The sequence below is a fragment of the Vanacampus margaritifer genome, chromosome 4 (genome assembly GCF_051991255.1).
Source record: "Vanacampus margaritifer isolate UIUO_Vmar chromosome 4, RoL_Vmar_1.0, whole genome shotgun sequence".
Taxonomy (NCBI): Eukaryota; Metazoa; Chordata; class Actinopteri; order Syngnathiformes; family Syngnathidae; genus Vanacampus; species Vanacampus margaritifer.
Window position 1 is genome coordinate 17,257,135 of NC_135435.1, and position 22,785 is coordinate 17,279,919.

Genomic DNA, 22,785 nt, shown 5'->3' on the forward strand with positions numbered 1-22,785 from the left:
ATCACGTGAAAGTAAATATTCTGGAAAAACCTAAGTATGGGAGCATTGCTGCAATACATAATAAGTTCAATATAATGTAGTACTTTCATAAATATCGAGTTACACCTCCGTGTTAAGGTTGTCTTTGGACCATTTGGCCTGTGTTAAGTTTGACCCTCTCGATTTGCCGTAGTGACCATAAACATTGTCACACAGCTGTCGCTGTCGTTTTACGTTACTTGAAGATCTCACGTGTACTTCGGAAAGAGAAAGTCAAGAAGATCAATTATTTACAGAACATAACATCATGGAGCCCCTCATAAAAATCAATCCAGGTAGGTTCAATGCGAAAATGAATCTCGACGCCGCCATCGCTGTTGTAATCCGTTAGCAAGAGCCGCTATGTAGCTCAGTACTTTCGTTTTCTCGCCAGGAGCAACAAAATCGGACATTCGTCAAAAGATTTGGGACTACATCGAAGACAAGGATCTGGCTAACTTCCCAAGGCCCGTTCACAACAGAATTCCGAATTTTAAGGCAAGTCGAAACCATTTATACTTGACAATTTGAAGAACCAATAGCGTCCGTGAATAAATGTTTTCACACATGCTACTAAATTGATTGCTAATATTATGCTGGTGTTGGTAAAGTTGTGGAATCCATTAAATAAATTATTCATTTTTGCAATAAAGTGGCCGATGCGAGTGGATTTCCCTGGATGATGACCGTGTGTCAGACAAGCTGAACACGTTTTACGACTGCCTGTCAGTCATACAGAATACAGATACTGGTGCTGTAGAAATGTGCAAGCAACCAGAAATTAATATCTGAGCAACTGCAGAATTTACAACTATTATAGACGGTACAATCTTTTAGTGCAATGTTATTTGCTAAAGTAATGACACCATTTCATCAAATATCACAGCAGTGTTTGCTACAGTATTTGTCCCGTCTTTGTATTTACTGGCCAGGGTGCAGTTCAAACATGCGACAGACTCACAGTCCTGCAGGAGTTCAAGTCCAGCCAGACAATCAAAATAAATCCAGACAGACCTCAGCAGCATGCTCGCTTTGTCACACTGGAAGTAAGTTGCTTATTTCATAAGCCTACACTACACTTTACTGTTTTCCTCCCAGGGGGCTTTGACTGCCTGCCCCAAGGTGTCTGAGCTGGAAGTGTTTACCCAAACAGCTGAGGTCAAGGTGGATCCTGATAAACCTCTCGAGGGGGCTCGACTAGCAGTGCTACAGGTGGACACACACACCAAGAACCAGAAATTACCTCCACGGGCTGTTAGAGACATGAACTATGCCTTGCCCTTAACCTCAGAGCTACGCACATTCAGAATGATGTGAATATTCTCATTCATCCAAGGTCATTTCAGCCAGGTTCTATTTTTTAATATTATGAAGCAGTAGTTTTAATACTTTGTGACTTTGTCATTCAAATTTGGCAGGCTTGTAAACAATACTCTTGTCTGTGGTGTGTTAAAATTACAAAAAAAATTGGGTCACTTTTCAGGGTCTTCATAACATTCTTGTCACACACTGTTACTTATATATATATATATATATATATATATATATATATATATATATATATATATATATATATATATATATATATATATATATATATATATATATATAACCTCACCTTATGACTGGAATACTGCACGTGTTGCTTAGATGCCAAAGAAAATGCAACATGTTTACTGCAGAAGATTTGCTGATTAAAAAAGCAAAAAAAAAAAAACACAAATATTTTAAGTACATTATATTTCCTTTATGATAACAATTTCATATTAGTCTGTTGCATTGTAACATTGTATTTACACAGTTAATTGTCAGGGGCTTTATTTATTTATTTTCTTTATTTTTTGTTACAGGCACACAAAACTTTATTGGTCCCAACTCCTCGTCTTCGTTCTGGCCTTTTTAACAAGATAGTTCCCCCGCAGGGGGCCGACAAAGAACAACTGCGTATATGCTCTTCCTCTCAGGTTTGAGTCTCGTATGTTCCCCCCCATTTACCTCATAATCACGCCATTAGGCCAACATTAAAGTGTTTCCCACCTGCAGGGTGTGAAAAAGTTCAGCGTGCCAATCGGTCTGGATGCCAAAGTCAAGATTGACCTTGTGGTTGTTGGCTCTGTGGCCGTGTCAGAGAAAGGTGAGGAACTGTGTGTTTATTATGCTGTTTTCTAATTGCAGTGTAAAAGTAGAGAGGATATTTCTGAGGAAATATCACGTTTTTAGTAAGTACAGTAGGTGTGCACGGAAGCTTAATTGAAAGTTTGACTCACAACTGAAATGCTTGGCATTGCAGTGCATTACTTTGAGCCTTAAACTCTTTCACTGCCAGACGTTTTCAGAAACGGGTTGTCCCCAGTGCCAGCCGATTTAAGCATTTTGACTGATCTTTCAAGGTCCACAGAAAATGTTGTGTTTGGACTATGGACACACACATACTACCAAATGAAAGATTGGACTCTCATCTTTCATCAGAAAAAAAAGTTTGTTTCTACCTTATTCCGTTCTTCAGTAATCAACAATAGAAAATGGTTACTTTCACCGAAATTCTCTGTTTTGAAACAAAAAACGGAGAAAAAGAGCTTTTTGTGAAACGATGTTATTTCATGCACTCTAGTGAATTCTACACTTCTTTTTGTCCATGAATGATGCCACAAACACCTAAATAGTGCTTTACTTCTGTAAAACGCTTTCACCAACAATGAAAAAGTGTTTTTTGATTGCAAAATACGTTTATTTCCATTCAACAGTGTAACAATTTGACAAAACAATTTCGCAAACTATTTACAAATGTGTGCAACTGTGGTACTACTTACAGTTATGTGGATGTTTCAAATACAGTTTTTCTTTTTGTAACCCTCTCCTGCGTGCAAGGAGACGCCGCTGGAATCGCACAACAGTTTACTTTCACTTTGTCCGTTTCGCGTGCAAACGTTACACTTTCTTGACCGCCTTTTTTTCCGGGGAATAAATAGCAAGTAGCAGACTGTACACACTCCTCCGATGAATATGCATTGGACTCGGGGCACTCTCCGTCGTCCGATCCAACGTCCGCCTGTGCGTGCTCGGTTGTGCTGCGCGTTTATGACGCCGTCATAGCCGCCGCATCAGCGGTTCCAATTTCGCCGTCAAGCTCGGATTCACCATCATCATCATCGATATGATCATCGTCGTCAATGTGCTCTTTGAGCGTTGGTCGATGCCTTTCGTCTTGTAAGTGTAGAGCTGCTTTGCAAACGGGCACCACTTCCTCCTCAGTCATCTAGCCCCCACCCCCCACGTCTCCTACTGCCGCGTCAATGCTTTCCGTCCACAGAGTCATCACCCTCATCATCATCATCGATGATGATCACCGTTGTCATCAATGTGCTCTTTTAGCGTTGGTCGATGCTTTTGGTCTTTGAAAAAAACGGCTCGGGCGTGAGCTCCTCGCACCCGGTCGCCATTTTTCCTTTGTTTTCCATTCTGATCTCTTGCTCGACGCTCTAGCTCCGCCTCTACTGACGCCCACCCGATCTTGTCAAAAGACAGTCATCGCTGCCCTCTAGGGGCCAAAAATAGTCCTTAGGCACAACAGACCTAATTGAAACTTTCACCACAGATGCGGAAGGCTTCCCCCCACCCGTTTCAAAAAATAAAAATAAAAAAATCGGATGACGTCTTTTGACGTCATTGGCAGTGAAACAGTTAAATGATGAGTGCAGCTCCGTGTGGCTTCTGCCTCCTTGCGGCGCATTCTTTTGCTCTCTTGTTTAATTTAAGCAGCCTGATACACTGTAACGATGGCGAAACGGACGTTCGCTATAATGCACACAAATCTCAAATGACTTGAAGTGGACAAAGCCACATGGTTTTCATTGAAGAAATAGTTGCACTGGGTTTAGCTGAGATATTTTCATTATTCTAAAACCGCCTCGCTAGTTGCAACCTCACCTTGTAAAGTCATTGTAAGAAGATTAGCTTTGTTTTGTTTTTTCTGGTTCAAAGCATCATAAAAAAAAAAGAAGTAGTTGGATTTGCTGTCAGGAATGTCCTTTTAATTGTATGTTATTATCTGCAGGACAGTGGTGCCTTGAGATAAGAGTTAAATTTGTTCCATGGCCATGCACGTAACTCAAAACACTCACATTGAAGTTGAAGTCAATGGAAATTTTAATCCGTTCCAGCCTGGATTTTTACAATTTGTGGGCCAGCCAAGTCTTTTTTTTCCCCAGCGAATAGTGGATAGGCATGTGGATATTATTTATTTTTTTGCCTTCGTACGTTGATGCACAGTTTGTGTTAAAAAATCTGTTGCCTTTAGCGCTATAACATGATCCTATAGATCAGTGGTGGGCAAACTCGGTCCTCAAGGGCCGGCGGCGTCCTGCAGGTTTTGGAGGTTTCCCTGCTGCAGCACAGCTGATTCCAATCAACAGGATCGTTACCAAGCTTATGCAGAGCTTGCTGATAAGCTGATCATATATCAGCTGTGTTGGAGGAGAAGGGAAACATCCAAAACCTCGAGGACCGAGTGTGCCCACCCCTGCTATATATGGTATATTACTATTATTATATTTATTGTTTGTTAGCATTAAGCTAAGTGAACTTAAGGCAACTCATATCTTTATTAGCCACTGTAAATATTTTTAGTACCCACTCAGCCGGAGTTGTCATAAGATGATACTGTATTGGTGACATAAACTACTGCTGGCTGCTCATTTGTGACTATACACACCGAGAATTGAAATGACAAAAATAAACATGCTATTGTTAGCTTACACTTTTGCTGTGCTTTGCGCTTCCTCTTCAAACATTTGTGTTCGTTTTTTTCTTGCTGCACTAAATCTCCCCTCAAATAAAATTATTCTCTTTTAAAATGTTGACATTTTAGTAAGCATTGATATGTTTTATTATTGTACTCGTATGTGGAGAATATCCGAGTAATTTGGCTCTATATTGTCATGATCATGCAAAATAGATTTTCAAGTCTTCATTGTCTTTTCCAGGTTTCCGCATTGGAAAAGGAGAGGGCTTTGCTGACCTGGAGTATGCAATGATGGCCTCAATGGGAGCTGTGGATGAGTCCACTGTGGTGGTCACTATTGTCCATGACTGTCAGGTTAGTTTCTTTTATTTTTGGGGGGAAAAAATACGGTAATTTCTCAGTTGAGCTTAGTTTTCTTCTCGTTATAGCGTTACCATAATAACAAACACAAGTTAGAAACTGCAGGTGTACCTAATGTTGTGGGCCAGTGTCATGCAAGTTCAATACGCAAAAATAGCATGAATGTATTCATATAACTGATTCTTCAGGTGGTGGACGTTCCCGAAGACCTCATGGAGAAACACGATTTGACAGTGGACTACATCCTCACACCAAGCCGAGTCATTAAGACAAACTGCCTGTCTCCCAAGCCACAAGAAATCATTTGGACTAAGGTAAAAGTGAAAATTATCTCTAAATAATCTTGCCTTCAGTGCCAATTTGTACAAGTTACAGACGTCTATAATATTTAAGTTAAACATCAATTTCAAAGCATTTATTATTAAATATGTTGGCTATGTACTTTAGTTCAGGGAGCAGTTTCTCCTGAGTCTCATTGTCACTTTTCTAAGCAACACTGCCCTCTAGCGGGCCCATTGTGTTTCTGCATGCTGTCACAAAGCTAACTGTAAAACAATAAGCCAAAAATAATACTGACTTTCTACAAGATGTTAAACTCTGAATCTATGAGAATGTCCCCATTTATCTGAGAAGAACATTTGTGCATTCAGAGGTGACTGATACTTGACCTAACAGATGGTAAGAGTCCCAATATCTGTTCATTATGAAGGTGCATGTTAGAGTTGAGGACCAAACTCATTTCAGCGTACATTTAAAGATGCCAATACTTTTAACACTGTCAGAACAAAAAGATAATGTCTGGGTCGATTTTTGTACTGATAAATGCCCCAAACTTGCAAAGGGAACATGCCTGTAGCTTTTTGTTTACATGTAATCTACTAGTGCTAGGCCTACAGTATGTGGATGCCTTTCAAAAGAGCCTTGACAAAGTTCTATTATCTATTTTTCTTTTGCTGATTCAAAAAATGATCTGATCCGTGATTCAAATCCGTAATCTGATCCGAACCGTGAGTTTTTTTGTTTTTTTTTAATCCATTGCACCAAGTGATTAACACTTAGTGAGACAAATAGAAAATGTGTGTTGTAATTAACTCATTCACTGCCATGAATTCATTAAAAAAAAGATTATTAAGAATTAGGGGCGACAGGCGATTAATCGCATGACTTCCCTAGTTAACTTACGATTAATCACAAATTCTATATCTGTTCCAAATGTACAATAAAAAAAATCTAGGTTTTCATACTCTTGTTAACAAAAGTGGAAAACAATGTTAAGCTAATAGAAATAGTTCAAATGAATTTTTGACGTCTATAGCCGTCAATGGCAATGAATAAATAAAAAGAAAAAAAGGAAAACATTGTTAAAAATTTGGGGCGTCAGGCGATTAAAATTTGTGATCATAATTAATCGCATTACTTCACTGGTTAACTCACAATTAATCACAAATTTTATATCTGTTCTAAATGTACAATAAAAAAATTCAAGGTTTTCCTACTCTTGTTAACAAAAGTGGAAAAAATGTTAAACTAATAGAAATAGTTCAAATTGACTATAGACGTTAAAAATTACGTCTATAGTCATCCATGGCAGTGAATGAGTTAAAGTGCATCAATATACATAAATTAAAAATGGATCAAAAATCGTTTTATAATCGAATCGTAGCCCCTGAATCGTAATCGAATCGTGAGGTGTCCAAAGATTCCCACCCCAAATAGGTACACCCTTGAGGGTACTGTCCCAGTGACAAGCGATTGAACCCTTAAAAATACACATTGAGCACCTTTTTTTTCTGACAGTGTAGAGTATACAGTGTCTATTAACATTTCAGAGAGATGGCCAATATTTTGCCCTCTGATCATTTCTCTCACATTAGACACGATGGTGACATTTGTCTGAAATAGTTTGTGCTCAAACCTCTGGACTCCTCAACACACTTGTACGTAAACAAGACCCGCTGACCTCACTGGCAGGAAGGCCATGTGTGATCATCAAAGCGTCGTCTGCGCGGGGCTCCGCGGAGGCGGGGTTTGGGGGTGGGGTGCGAGGGGGGGCGGTCGAGGGAGTTGCCGGGTCAAACAGGACACTGTAAAAACAATAGCCTCGTATATTCTCGTCTGGACTGCTCCGCATCAAAGGCTGCCAAACACACTCCAAGATGCAACAAATCAAGATGGCTGTCTAATTTTTAACTGCTTGGGAAATGAAAAGTCCTGCTGCTATAAACGGACGTAATTCTCATGATGCGGGCTTGGGCCTGATGAAATGGCATGCTTTAATTTCATTTTATTAACTTGCTGATGTCCTTCTTTGGCTCAAATGATTTGATTCTAGAAATGCAGGTCTGCCGGCTCCCTCTAGTGGTATGCAAAAGAATCACTGACAAGTGCAATACAGTTTAAATTTACAATTAATCTTTTAGAACTGTTTATTTATTTATTTATATGTGCAATATATCTTATTTGAATTGTAAATTCAAGTTGTTTCCCTTTATTTAAATAAACTGTAATGTTACAGTGACACACAATAGTGTACTTTTTAAAGGGGAAGTCAAGGTAACTCAGGTAACAACCAATCACAGCTCAGCTTAAGAAAACAGGTGAGCTGTGATTGGTTGTTGTCTGGGCCTTGAGCAACTGTGATGTCATCTTCAGTCACAGCTAATTGGAAAAATGTCCGACCCCTGAGATGGATAAAAATGGCTGGATATTTCTGCATAAGTCATATTTCACGAATATAATATTAATCAGAATGTCATGTTTAGACTAGGGATTTCACATATAACATATTATTGTCAGGAAATCTTTAAGAAAACCTTTCAGAATAAATCCTCTCATTTTTGATCAACACTAATGTACTCCATTTTAATGTTGGCACACAATTTTGGAGTGTGACTGAGATTTTATGTCCTCAGCTGGATCCAGAAAAGCTGGAGAAGATCCCCATCCTGAAGACGCTCCTGGCCATGGAGGAGCAGGCAGGGAAAGACGTCACGCTGGGGGTGGCCCCTCCCCCAGCCGAGCCTCTTTTGCAAACCGGTCCCCCCAAAAAGCAAAACAGGCGCAAGCCCAGACAGAAAGCAGCCCGTCAGGATGCCCAGGATGAGTCCGAGGAGAAAAATGCAGAGCCGCAACCCAACGCCGGGCAACGTGCGCCTCGCGTGAGAAAAGAAAGTCGAGGAAGTGAGGGAGAGGGTGCCGAGAGGAGGAGCAAGAAGGGACGAAGTGGACGCAATCTCAAGGAGAAGAATCCAGAAGAGACTGGAGGCGAAGTGACCCCAAATAAGCTCCCACCCGGTGTGACCACCGTGTATCTGGGCGGGATCCCCACAGGGCTGCGCGTCAGCGAGTTGAAGACGTCCCTGCGAGAGAGGGAGGCGGCGCCGCTGCGGCTCACCTGGCAGGGAGCTCAGCACCGCGCCTTCCTGGACTACAGCAACCCGGAGGCCGCCGAGAAGGCCCTGGAGGCTCTCCAGGGGCTCAGCCTGAATGGTCACAGTGTGCAGGCCGAGCTGGCCAAGAGCCAACGCCGCAGCAAGAGGACCGGGCCGACCAATCGCAACGCCAGATCAGCTGCGGCTCCCGCATCTGACGTCGAGGCGGCGGATTCTAAGAGCGAAGCCCACGAGCAGACTGAGTAATAAAGCGGAAGCGTAACGGCACTAACCTTGAAATGCCTTATAACATTTTTGGTTTGGCTTTATCTATCCAGATTGAATACGGTAGAACCACAGTTTTATATTAAGCAACATCTAAATAAAATATGCAACAATAGCACATTAAATGTGAGGATTCTCTTGCTATAATCTCACCAGCTCTCCCTACCGATACAAAAAAAAATTAAAAACCTGTTGGTGACCTCCGCATGGTTCAGGGCCAAGAAGGTGCAAATAGCACCACCTTGTGGCCAAATTTTACAGAAACTCCTTCCAACTCATTGACCAGCCAATGCAAGCACTATATCACCCTTTACAAAGACAAAAAAAAAATGCTCATTTAGGATTGAGAACAGGTTCGAGGTATTAATTTGACAATATATTCGTAACTTTAGTTGTATTTTTGTTTTCATTAATAGAAACCACTGTCATGCAGCTCTGCGCCGCTGCAAAAATACAATGGGGGGGGGGGGGGTGCATTGGTAAACCAATGCCTCTTGATAGGACATTATTTTTTTGTTTTGTATAGACATAGCCCTTTTATTTATTATTTTATCAGATTTAGCAGCATGCCTAATAGCCACTGTGTGTCATTATTAACATTGTCACATTTATTGAATGGATCCTGCATATCTGCAATGTAATCAGCAACAAAATGGATGAATTGACTACATCTTAACTGCCATGTGATTTAGTTGAATATTACTCACAGTTCATAACTCATGCAATAAATTGTACCTAACGTTGTTTAACATGGACTAATTTTCCTGTCGTTCTGTCAAGTCAATGAATGCAAGTGTTCATCTGGATGAAATGATAATATGTTTTGCAACGGAATGTAACATACTAAAGATTTTGTGGAGAACGCTTCGGGTGTCTTTTTCTTCTTGTCTTATTGTGAAAGGTCTAGTTGAGCCTTAGCCAAAAAATGTGCGGAGTTCTCTTCGTGGAAGCTTGACGTCATTTGAGTTAAAACTTCCAATTTGCAGTTTGAGCAATTTGCGAATATTTCTATAGTCTAAACGTTGAATCGCAAACATTTGAGAGGTCAATATAGTGCATCACGTGAACGTGCATTCCACATCTGCATGCCCTTCATCACACTATCACGTCTCCATGTTCTTGGACAGACTTTTTACCTGGCCTGCTATGTACAGTGAGCTACTCCGCGCGCACACATTCAGCAAGTCATGTCAGTCTGCACCCAGCAGCCTTCTTCGAGCTTTTTATGGAGCTGGCATGCAGGCCTGCAGGTCGGGAGAGCAGCTGCGGTTATTCATCTCGCTCCCAAGGCCGTGCCACACCTCGGCCAATGTCATCAGATTGAATGTGAGATTCCACTGCTGCTCGGCCATATGTGCTCCGTGATGTACTGTATAGCCAGTGTTAGGTGCTGGACTGCTGGTGTTAAACGCACCGTTTTGTTGTTGTTGTTGTTGTTTTTTTGTTGTTTTTGTTTTACAGCACGAGGTGCAATGTGCGTGTATATGCTAGTGACCTCCAACATTGATTGGCTGGCCTGACACTAAAGTGAGCATGAACGTATAGGCTACTCGATGTAAACTCTTTACTGTGATACATCTCCTGTCACCTGACATTTTCCTCAAAAGAAGTTCTTAACCTGAAAGAAATGTAGGCCTTTCAATTAGCTTAAAACGGAGTCGGTGTTGCATAGAAATTGAACAAGTTTCATAAATTCACACGTTTAAAAAAAAAAAAAGAGACGCTTTTATGAGTTTCATATTCCTGTTTGATTGACACTGCCATTAATTTAAACCTTCAAATTGTGGTTGTAGTTTACAGTAGAATAGAACTGCACTTTCCGGTATTTTGATTTCCTCATAACCGGAAACAAAATTTTACAAACAGTATGCACTGTAAACTATACGATCACAAAGTATTTTCTTATTAACAGCCTCAAATATTGTAAGTTTAAAAAAAGTTTTCATAATAAAACAAAAATAATTTCATATCGATGAACATATTTTTGATAGCCTATTTATAAAGTAAAAAGTAACGTGTTATTAACCCCTGGGCGTTATTTGACCATTTTTTGGCTTTTTGTTGGTTCTGACCAAGCCATTTCAAAATAAAATAACGCCCAGGGGTTTGAATGTAAAATATTTTATAATTATAATAAAATACGGCAGTGTGGTTAATTTGACAAGAAAATATAATTTAGAGACAGACGTCGTGTTTCAGCACCCATGTCGCCAAATAGTGTCTCTCAGTAATTGTACTTCGTTTGGCAATAGATTTATTTTTGCATTTAGTTTACATTTTCAGGGTTTATATTGTTTCAGAAATATTTTCCTGCCCTGTTCAAGAAATTCAACCGACATTGACCTGAGGTCTAATTTATTACTTCGATTTCATTTGCGCTTATGTTAATCAAAATTAATAATAAACAGATGAACATCTATATCAGTATTGTCGATCAGATCGAATTTGTTGACGTGTATAATAAGTGTTAACAAAATCCAAATGTATATCCCTTTTGAGAATTTGGCGTCAACAGCCCAACAAATATTTTATTTCTTACAGATTGTAATAAAGATGACCCTCGCTAAATTCTCCAACAATATAGAACAGTATACAGTGCTGGCATTAATTCATGGTCTACATATCCAAACGACAGAAACGGTGCTTACAATATATCCTCCATGTTCATTTTAAAACAAATAATAAGCATTCTGACAAATATTGCCAATAAAGCATAACACCTCCTTGGCCAAATCGCCTGAATTGAAAAATATGCAGGCCTTCAGAATAAATAAAAAGTTGCGCTTAGGCTATTCAAAAAGTGCCTTAATCATTTTTATACAGTATACATGGACACATCAGTACAATGTCCACAATTGTTCATGTCACTGGAATTCCAAACTAGTGTTATATGCCAAAAAAAAGAGAACACATAGAAAATAGAAGTGTGCATTTTTTTTTTTTACAAGGATGATGAAGAAGAATAAAAGCTGGACAAAAAAAGTGTGAAGTTGTAGTCATCCGCGCTGCAGGACTTTAGTACCAAACGTCAGCAGACTTTCACCCCGCTGCTCCACGATGATGGAACGTAAAAGTTTGTATTATTATATATTATTATTATCATCATCATCATCACTAGATAGGCTTAGTCGCTGTTGCGTGAGGCGGAAGAAGAGGGAAGGGAAAAGTAGTCCGGCTTGTCTTTTGAGAGGCCTTCACGTCCCCTCAGTGGTTTTCTTTTCCTTCTCGTTTCAGCTGAACCGAACCGAACCCGCATCACATGACACACGGCTTGATGTCCTGGTAGGAGACCTGCTGGTGGTGGTAGTAGGAGCTGCTGCTCGGCGAGTGCATGGCCGACGACGTCATGGCGTTGAAGGAGAAGACGAACTCCTTCCGGTCGCACATGCTCGGGGACTGCGAATGGTACCGAGGGATGCCTGCACAAACACACGCAAGCACACGCACACATGCACACGTTTACGACATGTTGTAGACTTTTATTTAGCCTCATGACAACACATTTTATTTTATTACAATACATATACAAACAATTATTATAAATGTGAATTAATACACGACTGTTCAGTAAAATAAAATTACAATTAAATTGAAGGTAGACGTCTAAGAACGATACATATTTTTTTTTCAATATGTAATTCAGTTATTTTATAATAATTTAAAGCTTTACGACGTCCCCTGCTGTTCTCTAAAGTGCGTATTTGTATGGGCCAAAAACGGAGGCTTCATGGCATTGGCCAATTGCATTTGAAATACATCAATGCATTTTTCCAACGACAGCTATTTATATGTATATATATTTTAAATAATTATAAGATCGCCGTGTTTTCTTGATTATGTTAATATATTTATTCGATAGTTAAAAAATGACTATAGGCTTAGTGGCGTTCCTCCGACACAACGAACCTAATTTTGCTAGTTTTTTCCCCCCTACTTTGGAACTTGCTCAAGTCAATTCGAACTTCTTGTTGATGCAAAATGTCAATTTTAATTCCAGCGTTTAGTCATTTTCCCAAGCACGTCTTGCCACCCGAAATGCAGTATATTTCCACTGAAGCTAAAAGGCCCGCAGTTGGCATCAGGTCAGTGAACCACTCCAACTTGGCCCAACACTAATAATTATGTGGCTGCTCTTTGTTTTCATTTTTCCACGCGATCTGCTTCAATGTAAGCTCGAATGTGATTGCGGTATTATTGTGGACGGAAGCCTACCTTGCAAGTCCGTGGTCGTGTGGCCGTTCTGGTGCAGGTAGGGCTGCTCCAGCGAGTGCGTGGGCAGGCTGGGCTGCAGCGGGTTGGCCCCGGGGTTGCACGGAGACAGCGGCTGCTGCTTGATGTAAGAAGCTCCGTTATTGAGCGAGGCCGAGGCGGGACTGGGAGCCCACGCCGACGCCGGACTGGAGTAGACCGCGTGCGGCTCCATCACGCCGCCGCTGGTGAGCAAAGGCGAAGCGGAGTTGTCGTGGTGGGGGTAGCCCCCCTCGGCGGTGTTGGCCGCGCAGCTGCCCATGTACGAGTGGCCGCCGTTGGCCGACAAATGCGTCATGGAATGGCCGGACAGAGCCATCCCGTCCATGTTCCCCGCCAGGTGTCCGTTCATCATCCCGATCCCGCTGTCCAGGGACAAGCCGTTGGGCGGACACGACAGCCCCCCGCCGCTCCCCTGGAAGTTGTACGACTCTGGGATGTGGTTGAAGCCCAAGCCGTTCATCATGCTGTACATGGGCTTGAGCGCTTGGCACTTGCGCCGGAAGCCTCTGGGTCTCCTCCGGAACGAGCCCTCCTCGAACATGAACTCGCTGGCTGGGTCGATAGTCCAGTAGTGACCCTTCCCCGGTCTGCCCAGACCTTTGGGCAGCTTGATGAAGCACTCGTTGAGGGACAGATTGTGGCGCACCGAGTTCTTCCAGCCCTGATAGGAGCCCCTGAAGAAGGGGAAGCGGCTCTGCAGGAACTGGTAGATCTCGCTGAGGGTCAGCCGCTTGGTGGGGGAGCTCTGGATGGCCATGACGATGAGGGCGATGTAAGAGTACGGAGGCTTCTCCGGCCGGCGGATTCCCGCGTTGGTCTTTTTGGCTTTGGCGGTGGAGGAGGCGGCGGTGTCCATCACCGCGGTCTTGTCCGGAGCAGACATGGGGCCGCTCTGGGCAGGAGTGTGAGCTTGGGGCTGCTGGACCTCTGCCGTCATTAGTTGGACTAGAAGAAGACCAAAAGTCTTCCACCTCCACACCTTCTATAGACGATGTCAACTCACCGGCATAAAGAGAGCAACAACAAAAAAGAAGTGAACAGCTTCTCAATGCGGGGAGGATCCGGACCAAGAGTGTCTCGTCCAAAAGTTTTCCAGAGTGGGATGAGGAGTAGAACGGGAGCCGCTTTCCACTTCACTTGCTGTGTGTTGTCCTGCTGACTTTTTTACTTATCTGTTGCCATCAGCCAGTTGGAAGCTGCATGTCTTGGCTATCCGAAAAAAAAAAGTTTGGCCCGCCCATTTCCCTCCTACTCCAATGGTGGGCTGTAAGCAGGCACATCTGGGTGCACTCACTTTTTTACTTTGCATTAAAACATAATAACATCATTATTTTTCTTGAAAAAATGTATGCCGTGATGCAAACATTTGTATTAACAATCACATTATGATTTATATCTTTATTTTATTTTTCAAATTCAATCTAAAAAAATACAATATGTGCTATTAAATAATAATAATAAATAATCTACATACTGTACAAGTTCGCCGGGAAGCACTTATAATTATTTTTAACAATGTCTTATTTTCTTAAGAGCATGTCACTCATATTCAAAACCAGCCTCCAAATTTCTGCACAAAATAATCAGGCGGGTGGGCAGGATGTTTACACAGCAAAATGTAAACACGTTCACTTCTTGAAATATAAAAAAAAAAATCAACAAAAAGCCAGTTCGATCAGCTAATAGTCACTGTGATGTGACGCGCCCTGCACAGAAGTCCGGGGGACTTTTTTTATGCAGCAGAATATTGTTTGTGTAAGTCATAATATTTACGCAGGAGACGCCCGGGGAATGAAGTCGAAGCTCTGCCGCGCTGTGAGCGCACAATCTCGGGTGGAGACCAAGCAACGACTCCTTGCTCATGCTGGGACTGACGGAATATCCGCAAGGAATAGTAAGTCCATTTAGTTTTATTGTATGTTAATTTGCCTGGGTGGAGAACATGAATGGTTTCCTATATTTCTCGTTCTACTTATTTAAAGGTGAACTGCGGTGAGGTTTAATTCTTGACTGACATTTTTGCAGCAGTCCATGCAGACTATAGTGCAAGCGGATCAGTTTATAAGCTAAAACTGTTGACAGTAGCTTGCTTATTGTTCCCCGGAGAGCTCTATAGCTGTAGTCTGCAACCTTTCCTCTCACAATAAGCTCAAACTTACTGCTCATATATAATGATAATAATAATGAAAACCTCACACTTGCGTTTTTTTTTGGTAGACTTTATTGTCAGGGATGGATGTGATAACATGTTGCAAGACTGATATTTTTCATTTCAATTTTCATAATGGCACTTGTAGTGCAGTGACGTTTTTATGCTTCGATCCGTGATGAAAATGTCATTCTCATGCAGGGCGAAGGTGACAAAAGGTGCTTCATGTGTTCACGCGATAAATGAATGTTCATATTGTTTGAACCGACATTGGTGTGGATTTTGTAAAGGGTGGGGGGCACATTTATCAGCGAATGGGACCACCCAGCGCGCACCATTACAGGGGCATGCGCGCTCCCGTCATTTCCCTGCCCATTGCATTTGATGACTTCTTTCCATTAACCTCCCCAAATACCTATAAATGTCGAGATCAGTCTGATTCTGCCGAAATACGTGACAAAAAGGGTTGTACATATTAAATTCACAGAGAGAGAGAGAGAGACGACATTTCTGCAGAAATGTTGCCTTTACACGGACAAAAATGTTTAACAAACTATGATGTATTTTTAAAGGCTTATTGCATCTATTTTATGAGACTGCCCCAAATGTTGACTGTTCCAGTACATCACCAAACATTTATTTTTGTCTTATAAACATGTTTTCGTTGGAATAAATAACAGCGCAAAGGAAATGGTTGTTCATGGTGTCGCAAACAGATTGTGTTCGTCATCGAGCATTCATGCGTTTTTTTTCCTCCTCCATGACGTCCCATGGTGAAATATTGGACAGCTCTGCATACCCAGGAAAGCAGAGCCACTTAGGTGGAGGTAGACCGCAGAGTGCAGAGTCCTGACAGGCCTTCCTGACTGTCGTGTCTACCTTATTTACTGCAATGTACCCAATATAGCCCCACGCCTGCACGTCCAGTCCCAAAACACTTTGTGTTTTCTTCTCAGCTCATCATTTGACCAAGAAATACACTCACTCGTTTCACTTATTGGTTTAGTTTTCTGTAGCCATACAGTATTAGAACTTAAGTGACATTTATGCTAGCAAATGTCTTGTTCATGTCTTAAATCTGCTTTAATTATTACATAATTAATTAAATTTAATTTGGTTAGTTAAAATGTATGGGTCTAATCCGAATTTTGGCAATGCTAAGAGATAAAAATGTACAATATTGTCTTTAGTGCAGATTGAGGCAACAGATGATTAACAAAGTACAGTAAATCAATCATGCAATCATTTTTAAATAGCATTTTACATCGTTTCACAGATATAAGAAAATGCTCCAATCCAATACAATCCATTTTAAAAGCACATTTTAAAGTAACATAATTCACCAATACTGTGCATCAACAAATAGTTCAAATATAGCTCGAATAAGAGAAAAAAGCAGGTCATTAAAAACACTGTTCACAAAAAGGCAAAAAAAACAAACAAAACAAAACACACAAGCTGAACTCTGGAACGAGACGTTAAAAACATTTTGGGACAACTTAACAGCATAATATTTACTAATTTAAAGCAAATCGGCTAATACAGTCTCTATATTCAAATAAGTCATGACATTTTTTTTTAAAGGGTTTATCATAGCCTCCTTAACGTATACATAAAATTAAGATTATTGTCCAATGACATGCAGGCCCTGGCGACATTTTGAAAGTAACACAAATGTTACACAAATTATTATATGACTCCTACAATTATTATTATTATTATTATTATTAAGGTTACAATATTTTAAAAATATATAAATTCCAACCATTTTAAATACATTTTTGTAGCCTATAATAAGAATGCAAACTTTCGTTCTTCATGTAAGGACATTTTCAAACCATTTAAGGAGACACGCAAAGATTTTTATTTTTGCGTCATCGTTCACGTCGCCAAGTGTCGCCTGCAGTTGATTGTCGCTTTAATTGAAAGCAGTGTGATTTGGAACCCTCAACACTTTCCCTGCGCTGTAGGTGGCCGTGTATATTTTCCTTCAAGTGCTGTTTATGTGAACGAGAAAGGACGGGAAAGCTCGCAGAGCGCTGATTGCGCGCTTTTTGAGTCGTCAAGCGGGTTTGATGGCCGCCACCATGCAGTTGCTCTTCTTTCTTTTCACCGCCACGGCTAAAGAAAGTGTAGTTCCTATGCACAGGACAATAAGCACTGCAAGAGGCCGTGAAACCAATATACAGTCACGGGCCATAACATTAGATACACCTTCAATCCAATGCAAGAGAAAACATTCGGCCTTTATTGACACTACAAGAGTTATTCTTCGTGTGCTGTTGCGTTATTTTTTTAATATTTGTGTTATTTAAACGAGAAAATCACTCCCCAAAAGTTCAATGTGTTCTTGCAGTCCATATAAGCAGCATTATTTTTGGGATCATTTTAAAAACACGAGTTGCATCAATGAATGACGCATAATATTTAAAAATGTCCTTGTTGAACAGGGAACAAGTGCACCCTAATTCATGACTATTAGCCCATTAGGGCTTTATTTCCCAAACACAACGAGTTGTAATTGCGAGTTATTGTTTTGTTCCTCTTTTGTGTTTTCCCCATTCACATTGACGTTTCTCATATCGCGAGAAATAAACCCACGTGCACGTCAAGCATGCGCATAAATCACATCACTTAATTCACAAAGATGCGCTGAGTGTTGCACATGCATGCTTACTGTACATTTAAGTCTACGGCATGTGCTAAATGACCTAACGTGAATCAACAATTTTCACGCGTTTTAACAAACACATATATAAAAGCCATGAGGAAAAAAACATCTCTTCAGTCAGATCGACTTTTACGTCGTTTCACCATTATTTTCTCACAAATCACCAAAATATTGAATTTAAAGTTTAGTTTACACTGCTTGGTACATTGTCATATATGCAGTCCGAATGCATCCAGGTATGAAATCTAAAATAAAATAGAATAAAATAATAAATAAAATAAAATAAAATGAATAAAATAAATAAAATAAATAAAATAAATAAAATAAAACTCCCAAACAATCCATAGTACAGAGATTAAATAAATAAATGATATTAAAAAAACAACAAAGTGCAAATATAGAAGCAATAGTGTGAGATATATGTAATAGTCTTGCTATGCTGGGACTGTGGTTACATGCAGTACAATTTAAAAAGAAGAGGCTTAGTATGATATAAAATAAATCCTAACTAAATGTTCCAATATAGTAAATAATACATCCATATACAAATGTGCATATTTTACTTTACTTGTGAAAACTTAAGGGGACGTCAACCCAAACATTTTCTTTACAATACACAAATTATTTGTATGTCCATGCAGCCCCACTAATCTAAACACGACATTCTTATCAATATTGCATTTGTGGAATATGAGTTAAGGAGCAAAATCCACTCAACTAATAATGGCTCAGCTTTAGAAAACAGGAGAGCCGTGATTGGTTGTTAACGGAGTAACTGTGATGTCATTTTCAGGTGACAGCAAGTGACCAAATAGTCGCCTCCTGCATGAGGTGGAGAAAAATGGGTGGATTTTGCTGTTTTGTTACTCAGATTCCAAAACGCAATATTGATCAGACTGCCATGTTTAGACTAGTGGGGGCACATACATAAACAAAGAAGAAACGTTTTGTTTTGATTTCTCCTTTAAGAAACTAAATATTATGATAAGAGATGCAACAGATATGTGACCCCCTCAAACTCAATCTTGAACACAAAATCCACTTCAAAGTGGTTCGTTTTTAAATTTGGAAATTTAACTTGTTTTGCATATTGATGTACTTTAATTCCTAATAACTCATTCAAATACTGTATATAATGCTCTAAATTGAACAATCCAAGCACATTTTTATGCTCTTATATATTTTATGTATGATTCACAATTTGTTCTAACGTGTACATTAATAATATTTCAGTGAATTTAGACCCAAGTTTGAACTTCGCCTCCTCCCATAAGTTCACCAACTTCTTGTCACAATGACCTACAGTATTCATAAAAACTACACTAACACACACAGACACACACGCACAGCTGAATTCATTTTATGAGTCAAAAAGGCCTTTGCCAAGAATGTGTGTCTGCTTGATTGTCAATAAAACATCACCAGGCATTTAAAGACACCAAGTTATAACTGTTATAATCCATATATATCTATCTATCTATATATATATATCTATATATACAGTATATATATATATATATATATATATATATATATATATATATATATATATATATATATATATATATATATATATATAAATCACTTCTTTGCATAATGTCTACTGTGCTTTTCTTCCAGGCACTCTCACTCGGTCCCACGCAGCAACTGGGAGCCAGTCAATGTTGCCCCACCCTGCGGCTGTGCACACCTCCCATGCAGGGCCGCGCCGTCACCATGTTTCTGATGCAGTCTCAAGCGTCAATAATAGGAGATGAGACATAAACCACCGTGGCGAGGTCATGAGCAGAAGCTTGGTGGGCCGCCATTGCAGGTTAGTTTGCCACCCTGACGGCGGCGGCATGTGGCGGGCAGCAACGTGGGCTCCAATGTGCGTGTTTACACCAAATCTTCTTCAGCGTTCACGGGTCACCCACTCTCTTGTTTTTGTTTTTCTGCTTCGAAAGGGGATTTTCCTGTGGTGAGCTGATTCGGAAAAAGCAATTAAGAATTCCCAAACACTCCACCACAATGGGAGATATCATTCTGGCAACCTGAGTTGGATATTTCTAATTTTGTGAAGCCACCTACATACAAACCGCAAATGAAAGCAATGTGAGTGGGGGGTCAAGCTAGTTTCCTGTCACGTAGCTTCTGCCATGAAGAGCTTTGGTAGCGCCCAACTTGATACTGCATTCGCTTTGAATTGAGGACACGTCCTGGTTGTCTGTGGGAAGCGGTCGGAATCAGTCAGGAATGTTCTGGGACGGTAACTGGATTCGGAGCGTAATGCCCGGCTCTCCACAGTGGAGCGCGAGGGTGGGAAATAGGCCGAGAGCATTTCCTGAGTGGAGGGGGGTCCCAGCGAAGCATCACAGGCGTGGGCATTATGTGACAGCCGCCCTGCCAGGTCTCAGCCTTCCATCCCACATGAAGAGCGGCGGGGACGGAAAGAAGGCACGCAGAGGCTGCAATTAAAACATGTGGCAGTTTGGTGTCCAACGCAAACCTGTCGATGGTGGAAAGATGAAGAACATGATGTAAAATGGAGTGACACACAAAACAAGCTCAGTATTTTTCATTTTCACAGCACTCGAAGTCTTTGTGGGCGGATGGCAGAAGCTTTTGTGGACTCGTTGAGGTTATAAAAACAGAAAACAGTAGAACCTCCAAGGCTGAACAGGACCCAGATTGCTGGCTTGAACTAATTTAAGGAAATAATGGAAATAAAATTCAAGGGCCAAACTGCCATTATAGAAACTTATATTCTCTTAATAGATATATTTCAAGTTAACATTCGGAGAGGGAGCATTTAAAATTTTAAAATAACTAACTTTTAGTATGAATTGACATTAACAAATTACTAAAATGATGTGTGAGAAAAAACCCCATCCCTCTCAGGTCCTATATTGTATCTCTAATTCGATTTTTAAGAAATCACCATGCGCGAAGAAAAACAACCAATTTGAGACAGGATGTCCGACTTACAAGGTGTCAATTATTCTCGAGCACACTCACAACGGAAACCGCAGTTTGTTACCTGAGGTTTGCTGAAACAATGGCGAAGCATCCATCATCGATTAGCACCAAAAGTTAAAAAGATGGAATCGGACAGATCTCGAGACGAAGCAAGGGTGAACGTATAGCAGCTGCCTGAAGGGAGGCGGTATTGGGATTTTCTGTTATTCTCATGTTATTGAGGTTATAGCCATACTGCACTGAGCAGCGAGGACAGAGATCCACAGAATGTACCAGTTTCCCATGTTGCAATAAATTCAACATTCTCCTTTTCCATGGCTGGTATCCTTGAGATTCCACTTCAGTTGGCAGTGGTATACTGTAGAACTGCACAACATCGTTTTGTACCCTTGCTTCTCAGTGATAAGTTCTATACCTTTTCAAAAAAAAAAATAAAAAAAAATAAATAAAAAATCAAATCAAAACATGTTTCACAAATACTGACGGACTTACAGTATAAGTGACCCAGCTTGCGAGTTTTTCGAGATACAAGATTTTCTGCTTCGACTTGTAAGCAAAACTTGAGGCATTTTTACAAAAAGCATTAGTTTGGCAAACAGTGAAATGCGGTGTTCCCTTGCTACTATCAGTTCCGTTATTGCGGATTATCTGTATGCCGGATTTTCATTTTTGACCAATTTGTGACATTTATAACCCAGTTTCTAGTTAAGGTAAGCCATTTTGAGATAAAAAAAGAAAAACTGCATCAGCAGCTCGGTATTTATTCTACATTTTGCGGGCTAAAAGTTAAATTTACTAAGTGTAACAAGTGTTTGGAAGGGTAGGAGCTGTGTGTGGAGGGGTCATAATGGCCTAATAGAGGTCTAAATTATCCCCCTGGGGGGGGGGGGGGTGGGGTCTAGGCGTCTCGCAACGTATCACCAACAAAAAGTGCGGGAACACTGTAACCTCTAAAAAAAAAAGCTATTTATTGAAACTCCCAGTTGAAGTTTACCGTCAAACTCAACCTAAAACAAAAATAATTACATGTGAATGTGAGCTAGCTCAACGCTAACACAATGCAAAATGCTGTCGATGAGCTAAAGAATAGCATCTACGTGCTGTGTATGTCGGGCGTCTCGCAACGGATCACCAACGAAAAGTGTCGAACACTGTAACCTCTAAAAAAAGCGATTTATTGCCACTCCCAGTTGAAGTTTACTGTCAAACTCAACATAAAACAAAAATAATTACATGTGAATGTGAGCTAGCTCAACGCTAACACAATGCAAAATGCTGTCGATGAGCTAAAGAATAGCATCTACGTGCTGTGTATGTGGGGCGTCTCGCAACTGAAGGAGGTATGTTAAAAATCCATACTTTTGCGTGTTCAATAAATCAAATGATGAGATAAGACATGAACAGAGTTCCTGCGCAGGATGATTTATTCCGGAGATCTCCGTCACATCATTGAATAAAGCTCAAACAGTTTCAGATCAATAATGTGCCTCCTCTTTCGAAGAGCCAACCTTTTATTACAATCAAATTGAAAGAACAATGCCTCCTACTCCTCTTCTCATGAATAATATAATAGAAAAAACAGATTAAAAAACAGCATTCTCAGCACACAGTTGCAGCTGTATTCGTCTCTAGACAAAATAAACTTTCAAGGCACTTCTCGTACTTTTTCCCATAACAGAAATCTCACAAACAAAATGTGTTTTCGCACAGAGAAGGAACTTCTAGACCAAACAATGTGTCTTGGGTTAAGGTCAAATTATACTGAGTTCAACACTACTTTACCTACTTCACATCTATAAAACATTTCAATATGGTTAATATATGAAATAAAGAATTAAAATGTTAATAATGTATAACACAACGGATCACCAACGAAAAGTGTCGAACACTGTAACCTCTAAAAAAAGAGGCTCTAAGATGTTTATTGCCACTCCCAGTTGAAGTTTACTGTCAAACTCAACATAAAACAAAAATAATTACA

General features: G+C 40.3%; 2 protein-coding genes across 3 annotated transcripts; one reads left to right on the forward strand and one right to left on the reverse strand.

Moving 5' to 3' along the window:
• Positions 1-153: 153 nt before the first annotated feature.
• On the forward strand, positions 154-9,642 carry mthfsd (methenyltetrahydrofolate synthetase domain containing). Of its 2 annotated transcripts, none has more exons than XM_077564628.1 (8): positions 154-314; positions 413-516; positions 951-1,064; positions 1,869-1,982; positions 2,062-2,152; positions 5,001-5,113; positions 5,308-5,433; positions 8,032-9,642. In XM_077564628.1, exons 1-8 carry the CDS (start codon positions 287-289, stop codon positions 8,755-8,757), a joined length of 1,416 nt encoding a protein of 471 aa, XP_077420754.1. In that variant the 5' UTR covers positions 154-286; the 3' UTR covers positions 8,758-9,642. The 2 variants fall into 2 exon arrangements, with proteins under 2 accessions (XP_077420754.1, XP_077420753.1); XM_077564627.1 differs by lacking the exon at positions 951-1,064 and adding an exon at positions 1,117-1,230.
• A 1,625-nt stretch (positions 9,643-11,267) lies between these two features.
• Positions 11,268-14,178, reverse strand: foxf1 (forkhead box F1). The gene is made up of 2 exons (XM_077563876.1): positions 12,988-14,178; positions 11,268-12,194 (listed from the first exon to the last, which is right to left on the reverse strand). Exons 1-2 carry the CDS (start codon positions 13,961-13,963, stop codon positions 12,031-12,033), a joined length of 1,140 nt encoding a protein of 379 aa, XP_077420002.1. The 5' UTR covers positions 13,964-14,178; the 3' UTR covers positions 11,268-12,030.
• Between the last annotated feature and the right edge of the window lie 8,607 nt (positions 14,179-22,785).

What these genes read in the sequence shown, in the direction of transcription:
- mthfsd (XM_077564628.1), top strand. Translation starts at nt 287, where the DNA reads ATGGAGCCCCTCATAAAAATCAATCCAG. An exon ending in TGTGGCCGTGTCAGAGAAAG is followed by an intron (nt 2,153 to 5,000) that starts GTGAGGAACTGT and finishes TGTCTTTTCCAG; the next exon opens with GTTTCCGCATTGGAAAAGGA. An exon ending in AAGAAATCATTTGGACTAAG is followed by an intron (nt 5,434 to 8,031) that starts GTAAAAGTGAAA and finishes TTATGTCCTCAG; the next exon opens with CTGGATCCAGAAAAGCTGGA.
- foxf1 (XM_077563876.1), bottom strand. Translation starts at nt 13,963, where the DNA reads ATGACGGCAGAGGTCCAGCAGCCCCAAGCTCACACTCCTGCCCAGAGC. An exon ending in CACGACCACGGACTTGCAAG is followed by an intron (nt 12,195 to 12,987) that starts GTAGGCTTCCGT and finishes GTGTTTGTGCAG; the next exon opens with GCATCCCTCGGTACCATTCG.